The sequence below is a fragment of the Chenopodium quinoa genome, unplaced genomic scaffold (assembly GCF_001683475.1).
Source record: "Chenopodium quinoa cultivar QQ74 unplaced genomic scaffold, ASM168347v1, whole genome shotgun sequence".
Classification (NCBI taxonomy): Eukaryota; Viridiplantae; Streptophyta; class Magnoliopsida; order Caryophyllales; family Amaranthaceae; genus Chenopodium; species Chenopodium quinoa.
The window spans coordinates 1,269,700-1,279,504 of record NW_018742730.1 but is presented as its reverse complement, the minus strand read 5'-3'; the positions used below and the strand labels follow the sequence as shown (position 1 = coordinate 1,279,504).

Sequence of the window (9,805 nt, the reverse complement as noted above, 5' to 3'; positions counted from 1 at the left end):
ATTTCGCACATATTTCTGCGATTCAGGAGTCGAATTGTCGAAGGTTTGTTCAGCTGCGTTGTGACCAGTGTTTGTAAACGGAGGACATTTAATTCCGGAGTTACGCTTTCAAGAGTTGAGTTCAAAAGAGGTAACAAACCCTAACTTTCTTTTCGATTTCTCACTGGTTTGTGGTTAAGTAGATATTGCGTTTATTTCATTATTTGTGAATGTCTGGGTCTGGAATGCATGCAAATACGGGTAAAGCCAATGAGGCTGAACTCTGTACACCCTTAACTTCTGTAGAAGAAAGAGAAGCTTAGTACCGTCATAAGTTTCTGGCTGACGCCGAGAAGGCTTTGCGTCCTACCAACCCCGATATCCCAGAGGACACAGAGATTGCCGACGTTGAGCCTATTAGCGTTCAATATCATTTGAGATCAAACTTGGATTTGTTTAATCAATACGGCACTAATATTGACAGGATGCCGAGAACGAAACAGACCAGTTACCAACGTGAGGTTGGTGAGAGCAGTAGACGCTCTGTTGAGGAAGAAGATGTTGACCCTGGGCATGAAGCTTCGGATATCAGAGAAGAAGATATCCGGTCAGTTGAGGATAGCCTAGAACGGCAAGAAAGTAGGGGTGAAAGCATCGGTAATGAAGATGATGTAGAGGGATCGGAAAAGCTTGGGGAAGGGGAAGATGATGAAGAAGAAGACGACGAGACCGACGAGGAAATTCGGGCAGACTTCAATCTTGCTGCTCAAATCGCAGAAGAAGAGCGTCTCGACGAGGAATATGATTCAGATCAGGATGATCCGAAATACCTAGAACCCCAAGAATCCCTAACAGTTATGAAATAAATGAGTGTGTTGTGGATCCGGTATGGTTGCAGACAGCCACCGAGAAATACTACTGCCAGCATGGTAAACGCTTCTACCGTCTACATGACGGCTAAGAACTCAGATTACCAAGTGAAGGTCAAACGACCTTGAACTGCCCTCCCGGCCACATTGTTGTCTATGCCAAACATTTTGAATTTGGTTTACGTTTTCCACTTCATCACTACATTGAAAAAATATTCGGGGCTTGGAACGTATCAATTGCACAGTTAACGCCTCCAACCATCCAAAATATAATCTCTCTTGTCTGGGTTATGATATTTATGGACTTTCCCCTTACCTTGAACCTATTTCGGAGGTTGCACTGGATAAAGAGAGATAGCCAGTCAACCGGATGGTGGTCTCTGTTTAATGCTCCCGGGAAATGCACTGTGTGGCCAAAGTTGACCAGTTGCAAGAACTGGAAGACAAAATTTTATTTTATAAGTGTTCCCGAAGATTTTACCGTCCATAGGACATTTCACCACCCTCACAGTATGTTCGAGACCATACGGTCGAGAGCATTAGGAAAGCTGGAGAAAAAAGCTTTTAGGTGGTTTAACTGTACATATGTTAGTGCTGGTAAGAAGAATAAAGTTGTTCCGGGGGTGTGGCTGCCCCATTGTAATTATATACTAGGCAACGCCCCTCTATCTCATGTCGGTCTCTGCCATACCGATGCATTTGGTATGGAAATGTTTATAAATTATATACATTTATTTATATTTATCTTTATTGTACTTGCACTTTGCATTTGGAAATAATTTTGATAAGTGTTTTGCCTGCTTATTCTCTTACGTGCCTGCGTATATTTTACTTATACCTGTTTTCTTTTTTCTTTTTTATTTAACGCTTAAGTTTTTGATGTTTATTATCGGGTGTTTTTACCGCCAGGTATTGACAAACTCGACTACAGCTGACTAGGGTTGCATTCTGACGGGAGAGTGAAGCAACAGTGCCCAGATCGGCCAAAGAAGTCATACGACACTCTTCCCGTTTTCGCCACCAGAGCCTCGAAAAGAAAGAGAACGAGACAACAAGATATGGCTCCTACCGAACGTGTTACCAAACCTCGTACCCTAGCTGTGAAAAGGGGCGGAGGGAATGCGTCTAATAGGACGTCTGAGTCCTCCGACCGAGAGCAACAGAAAAAGCAGAAAAAGCAAGATGACGATGCGGCACCCTTCCATAAGGAGGCACAAGAGACCTGTTCGGAAGGGGTCGTTAATTTGGAGGACGAGACCGATCCCCATCCGCCGAAAAAGCTGACAGTCACCCTAAGGGACCCAACTGCTCCTGGGGCCGGCAGTAGCGGGGCCAGAATCGACCAACTGGTAAACATCGAAAAGCCTCCGAGCAAGGAGACTCAAACGGTCCTCTCGACGCACTCTGGCGGTCCGAGCAAAAATGCTTTCGTCCCGGCTCTTGTCGGTGACTTCATCGAGATTCCGCATGTCAGAATCCTGGAAGAAGTTGCTGACGAGTTGGCTGTACCTTTTGGTGCTGCCGGTGACCCATGGCATCCCTGGATCAACGTTAATCGCGGGGAGTCTGTTCTCTGTGAAGACCCTAGAACCGGCGGGAGCATGGGGTGGAGGGTGCTCAAAGACTTGGCGACGCCAGCCGACAGGCCTGCCAATCGCGTTGCTGCTCCTTGCGGTCAGCTGATGAACAACATGCTCCGGGTAAGACAACATTCTTACCTGTAACATTATTTTTGTAGATATGTATTTATTTTTATTTTTTATTACTATTATATATATACATTATTATTTTTATTTTTATTTTTTTTTAATTTTTTTTTACTAACGACAAAATTGATATTATCACTAGACCGTCAACTCTGCTGCTGAGGTGGTACACATGTACCAGCATTATCAGCGCGTTGCTGATAAAGCCGAGACAAAGCTGAAGAAGGTTGATGACGCCTGTAAGCTTGTCATCAAGGAGCGCGATAAGGTTAAGTCTGACATGAAGACCTTGCAAAAGCAAGTGTCTGATCTGAACAAGAAGCTGACAGACCAGGAGCAGCTGCAAAAGAAGGTAGCCAGCCTCGAGCAGAGTCTGAAGGACGAGAGGGAGGCTAAGGTGAAGCTGGCTAGTAAAGTTGAGGAAATGGAGCGTGATAAGCCGGGAATCAGGCGCCGAGCCGTTAATTGGTTCCTGCAGACCGACCTTTATGCCAACTTGCTGGTTGACCGGTACACTGCCGGTTGGGTCTCCGCGCATCGTTGTGTGTGCAAAGCTGAAGGGTGGGACTCGGCAAAATGGCAGGCCGTCGAGAAGGCTTTTAATGAAGAAATGAACCACTCTCCTACCAGCTACGAGAGCGAATATTTTGACGAGCTCCCACCACATTCTGTGATAACAAACTTAGACCCACGTGAACTGCTAGAAGTGGAGTTTGATGACGCCCTTATTAGTAGCCCTGTTACCACTCATGTTGGTTAAGATGGGTCTGTCGGTCCTTCCAACAATGAAGCTGTCAAAGAGCCCATTAAGGAGGCTGAAACAACAAGGGAGGCCAACAAGAATTGACAAGGAGGGCAGTCATCATTGGGTTTATTTTGGCCATCTATCCTGTAATCGGTTTTTGTATTTAAAACAATTATATTTGTCTGTATCGTACAATATTTTTCTTTTAATGTTGGATACATTATCTTTGTCTGTCTGTACTCAAAACAATTATCTCTGAGCAATTCAGTTTATTTGTTTCTTTACCATAATTCTTGCTATCGTGCGTTTCCTGTTTATACTTTGGTCGTTATTTACTTTTTATCTAACAGTTGATGCTTGTATATCTTGAATCGTTTTTTAATCATTTTCTCGGTTTTTAATATGACTTCTCGGCTTTTAACACAAATTTTTACTCTATTTTCGGTATTTTCAAGTTACCCATTACCTATACTCCCCGAGTGTTTCGGCAAAATTTATTCGTAAATAAAAGTTGGGAAAACTCTGTAATGCCTGTAATTAATTACTGGATGTGAAGCATACCGAGATTACATATCCAACCTTTGTCAGGCCGAGCAAAGGCAGTGGATCAGACCGCACTTTCAACTCCCCTTGAGGTCCATTATTATTTCATTTCATTCTTTTTCCTCACTTGAACGACCGAGTCAGCTAGCTAGGCTGTGATCAGATCGTATCGAAAGTAGGTAGAGTGATTGCATTTCATGGGTACTAAAACAGTTTACAATGCTGGTAAATACCATAAACATACGTATGACAACATGACATCTAAATTTATACTACACAAAATAGAACACATTAAACTTTACATGAAATACTTCTTTAACACACTAGCGTTCCAAACATTCTTCAGGGGAATTCCTTCTAGGGTCATTAGCCGATAAGACCCTTGCCGAAGTGTTTCATATATTTGGTAAGGCCCCTCCCAGGTTGCTGTAAATTTACCCTCTGCGTTCCCTTTGCCGGTTGCGGCCGTTCTACGCAAAACTAAATCACCATCTTCCATGGGCCGATAATTGACGCGCCGATTATAAGCATGGCTCATCCGGTTTTTGTATGCAGCAGATTTTATGGCTGCCGTCAGCCTCACTTCCTGTAGAAAATTCAATTGTTGTTGAAGCAACAAATCATTTTGACTTTCGCAGAAGTGTTGTATCCGGAAAGTAGGTAGTCTCACTTCCGCCAGAACCGCTTCTTCTTAGCCGAAAGCAAGGTTAAAAGGTGATTCCCCCGTAGTTTCTCTTGTTGTCGTACGGTTCACCCACAAAATCTCAGGTATCAGATCCGCCCACAAGCCTTTGGCGTCTTCTACTTTTTTCTTAACTGCCCCCAGTATCTGCTTGTTAGCGGCCTCAACTTGGCCGTTTGACTGCTGGTGACATATCGCCGCATACGCAAACTTCACTTTGTATATGCTTAGAAATTTCTTTACCGGGCTACAATCAAATTGTGAGCCGTGATCAAACACCATTGCAGTCGGCAATCCAAACCGTGTAAAGATGCTCTTCCAGATGAATTTTTTTATTTCTTTCGCTGTAATCTTTGCTACCGGTTCCGCTTCTATCCACTTGGTGAAGTAGTCTATCCCTTCAATAAAAAATTTACGGCCACCCGTTGCCGATGTAAATGGCCCGATAATGTCCATTCCCCACTGAGCAAACGAAATTGGGTTAAGAATAGGTGTTAAATCATTTGGAGGTTGATTAATCACCGGCCTATATTTCTGGCATTTATCACATTTTTTAACGTACTCCATGGTGTCTGCATTCATTGTCGGCCAATAGTAGCCCCGTTTCATTGCCTCCAAGGACATTGACCGACCCCCCGCATGATTACCGCAATCACCCTCGTGTATTTCTTCAATCAGCCTTGCCGATTCATACGCTGTTATACATCTTCGCAACGGTAGCGAAAACCCCCGTTTATACAACGTGCCCTGAAACATAATAAACCAGACGCTGTCTTTTTTTATCTTTCTTGCCTCCATCTTATCGGCAGGAAGGACGTTATGTACTTTGTAAGCTAAGATTTCGTCATACCATTCTCGACCTTCACTTGTACAATATACATCCTTAGGAGGCTGCTCATCAATACTCCTTTCTTTCAAAATTTCTACCATCACTGTCCTCTCTAAATCGTTAAAGCTTGAACTTGCAAGTTTAGCCAATGCGTCTGCCTGCGTGTTCATCGCTCGAAGAACCAATTATATGTCGAAATACTCTAGATTAGATGTAACACTCTTGAGTTTTGCCAGATATGCCGTCATGCTCGGCTCTCGAGTTTCGTAAGTGCCATTGAACTGATTTGTTACCAGTTGTGAGTCAGTTGTCATCTCAATACGTTTTGCTTCCAAGGATATGCATAATTGTATCCCTGCTAAGGCTGCTTCATATTCTGCCTCATTATTCGAGGCTTTAAATTTGAACTTGATAGCATACTCGAACACATCTCCCTGGGGAGAGACCATAATTACTCCAGCCCCTGAGCCGGTTGAAGCAGACGAGCTATCAACTGATACTTTCCATGTGCCGGTACTCCCCTCTTCTTCATAATAAGATGTTTCTACAATGAAGTCAGACAAGGCTTGGGCTTTGATTGATACCCTTGGTTTATACGTAATAACGTATTCGGACAATTCAATCTCCCAATTAAGCAGGCGGCCAGACGTTTCCATCTTCTACAAAGACTTCTCTAACGGCTGATTCGTCAAAATATCAATTGCATGTGCATCAAAGTAAGGACGCAACTTGTGTGCGGCCACAACTACTGCGTACGCGATCTTCTCTACTAACGGGTACCGTCTCTCGGCAGCATTTAAAACGTGGCTCACAAAGTAAATTGGCAGTTGGGTTTTTTGTCGTTCTACTAGGTGAACCGCTGCTACCTTCTTTGCTGACGCGGAGATATAAAGCTGTAATATTTCTCCATGTTCCGGTCTTGCGACAGTGGGTAAGGACCTCAAGTGATTTTTCATAGCCTGGAACGCCTTGGATTGCTCCTTCCCCCATACGAACAGCTTGTTCTGGCGCAAGACCACGAAGAACGGTAAGGCTTTGTCAACTAACTTGCTGATGAATCTTGTCAACGCAGCCATTCGACCAGTGAGCTTTTGCACATCTTTTTCGCACTTTGGTTCTGGTAAACTAAGAATTGCCTCGATCTTATCGGGGTTAGCGTCTATCCATCTTTCGCTCACCATGAACCCGAGAAAATTTCCTGACCGAACGCCGAACACACACTTCTCCGGATTCAACTTCATCCGGTAACGCCGAAGAGTTTCAAAAGTTTCACTCAAATCGGCGACGTGATCTGTAGCCAAACGACTTTTCACAATTGAATCATCCACATACACTTCTACATTCCTTCCTTTCTAGTTCGCGAATACCTTGTTGACTAGCTTCTGATACGTAGCCCTTGCATTTCTTAACCCAAACGGCATAGCCCTATAACAGAAAACCCCGGAATCGTTAATGAATGCCGCCTTGGTTCGATCTGGCTCATATAAGCTGACCTGATGATACCCGGAGAAAGCGTCCATGAAACTCAACAGTGCGTGACCGGAAGTGGAATCTACCAATATGTCTATCCTCGGCAAGGGATAGCAATCTTTCGGGCAGGCTTTGTTCAAGTCCGTAAAATTCACGCACATTCTCCACTTCTCTGACGGCTTCTTAACCGTAACCACATTTGCTAACCATTCGAGATATGTACAGGGTTCGATAAACCCTGCCGCTAGCAATTTATTTACCTCCGACTGAATAGCCTCTATTTTCTCTGTCGAGATGTTTCTTTTCCTCTGTCGAACAGGTCTTGCTCTTCTGTCAACATTTAGCTTATGTACTATAACGTCGGGATGTATCCCCGGCATCTTTTCTGCCGAGAAAGCAAACACATCAACACTTTCTCGTAACAATTCCACCAAATGGCAGCGCGTGTCGACATCCATATCGGATCCAACATGTACTACCCTCCCGAGAACCCCGGGCTGCAATTCGATCTCTACGGTCTCGCCTCCTGGGGAAGGACGTGGCGCAGTTACCGGCCGAGTATCGAAATTTTCCATGGCCAAGTCATGTGTAGAGGGTACTCGCTCTCGCTTGGATGGTGTCTGTTCACAAGTAGGCTGTCGGCTTGACTGCTTTAGTGCTGAAACATAACATTCTCTTGCCATAGTTTGACTCCCCCGTACGCGTTCTGTCGTTCCAGCGTTATATATATATGCCATCGTTAAGTGGTATGTTGAGACTACAGCTTGCATGTCATGAATTAAAGGCCTGCCGACAATAGCATTGTAGGCGGATGGCACATCAATCACCAAAAACTCCGCCATAACGTCTCTTACTGCCGGACCTTCTCCCATTCGAACCTGAAGAACTATACTACCTTCAGGTCTTACCGTTGATCCGTTGAAACCTATCACGGGATAGGACACTCGCGTTAAGTATTTTCGGCCAATTTTCATGGCATCAAAAGCTCTGACAAATAAGATATTGGCGGAGCTTCCGCCATCAATGAGCGCTCGCTTGATATCTGCTCCGTTAACCGTCAATATCAGTACCAACGGATCGTCATGAGGGAAGACTATCCCTTAGCATCTTCCTCCGAAAAGGATATCGAAAGCATGGGAGAAGGTCGGGGTCGTTCCTCTACGCTCAATGTGTTCACTAGGTGCCGGTATTCCGACAAAATTTTCTTCGCCCCACTTACGGAACCCCCGTATACTGGTCCTCCGGTAATAACATCGATTGTTATTTTACGCCCTGTCGGATTACCTCCCTGTCTGGATGTTTCCGCATGATTCTGTCTGTAGGCGTCATCTTGCATTGATGAATCTCCCTGCTTTCGGTACTCGGTTTGCCTGGGCTGTGCATTTTGCTGCCGGTTGGGACCTGCTTGAGTACGATACTGAGATAATCGCCCTTTCCTTATGAGATATTCAATGTTCTCTTTTAATTGAACACATTCTTCGGTGTAATGACCGACATCTCTATGAAAGATGCAGTATTTCTTCACGTCCCGGCCCTTCGTTATCATCGGTGTCGGCCGACTCCAATCTTCTTTATTCTGGTTTATTGAATAAATTGCCGCTCTCGGGGTATTTAACTGCGTATAACTTCTATAACGGCCCAATCCCCTTGCCGGCCTTCTAGATCTCTGTTGGCCTTGTGGCTGTAACCTGTTTACCCCACCCATCTGGGCGTTTGGGCTATCATTTTGCCTTCTGGAAGGTTTTGCTGACGATATCTAACGGCTCGTTTTTAGCAGTTCCTCACTTTTTATGTATTCGTGAGCCTTGGAAAATGCTACCCCTAAATTTGGGAAAGACTTCTGCGACATATATTTTTTGAAATCGTTGTCACCCATCCCATTCATCAATGCCATCACGACAATTTCTTGCTGTAACTTTGGTATGGTATTAGCCTCGTTATTGAAGCGCCTAATGAAATCTCTGAGCGATTCCTCTTTTCGTTGCTGAATAGCCATGAGCTCGCCAGATGTCCTTTGTCTTGCACTATTACTTATGTACTGACCCGTGAACAACTCCACCAGGGTCTCAAAGCAGTCAATTGACCCCGGCTCTAAATTGGAGAACCAATCCGAAGCTACCCCGGTAAGAGTCGTAGGGAAAACTTTACACCACACATCATCGGTGTCGGTATATAGCAACATGTGACTCTCAAAAGCAGCTACATACCGCTTAGGGTCCCCCTTACTGTCATAAGTACAAGATGGCATCTTTATTTTTTCCATTTGTTGGTCAAGTACCTCTTGTGTGAACGGAGATATCCTGGGCCTGATGATCGCCCTGGATGTCCGCCTTTCCAATCCACTAGAGACCCCATGCCGATAAGAACCTGAATCCCCCACTTGGGCGCCTCATGTAATTTGGCGCTCAGCCGATATGGTCTCTCGGCCCTGGCTCCTTGACGGTTGTTGCTGTCTCGCCTGATTGAACTGACTCTCTAGGTTCACTATTAGCGGCTTTGTTGGTACATCACCCAATACCTCCCCTGCCGTTAACTCGGCTTCCTTTCTTTTCTTAGACATAGCCCGCATGACCTTAGCCGTTATCTCTAGCTCCTCCGGGGTAAACCCTTCCAAGGGATCTGGGGTTACTGCTCTATTGCGGTCAGGCGTTATGGGCATGTTCGTTGCGTTGCCGTGAAGGAGATGAGTTTCATCCTCAACCACAATTTCTGGTAGGCTATTTACAGTTTTATTCGCGTTAGCATTAAAGATATTGTTATCATATTGCCGGTTTTCAACTTCCGGTACTGGTACTGTAGTTTCCTTACTTCCTTCCATGACTGTGAGAGGACCTGTTGGACGATAGAAGTTATTACTATCCCCTCCTTCTAGCGCCAATTGTTCCTGCTGAATTCTGCTTCCGTTAATGTCCGAGGGCTGGTAATGGTTTACCGTCCAATTGCTCACTTACACATCCAATACAGATTAACTAGCCCGGGGGT

The 9,805-nt window shown here is 44.8% G+C and overlaps 2 protein-coding genes across 2 annotated transcripts; one reads left to right on the top strand and one right to left on the bottom strand.

Annotated features, from left to right (window-relative positions):
- Positions 1-464: 464 nt before the first annotated feature.
- Positions 465-845, top strand: LOC110723453 (histone H2A.Z-specific chaperone CHZ1-like). Its single transcript, XM_021902810.1, has one exon. It carries the CDS (start codon positions 465-467, stop codon positions 843-845), a length of 381 nt encoding a protein of 126 aa, XP_021758502.1.
- Positions 846-8,579: 7,734 nt separating this feature from the next.
- Positions 8,580-9,071, bottom strand: LOC110723451. The gene has a single exon (XM_021902809.1). The coding sequence runs from the start codon at positions 9,069-9,071 to the stop codon at positions 8,580-8,582; it is 492 nt and encodes a 163-aa protein (XP_021758501.1).
- Positions 9,072-9,805: the final 734 nt, after the last annotated feature.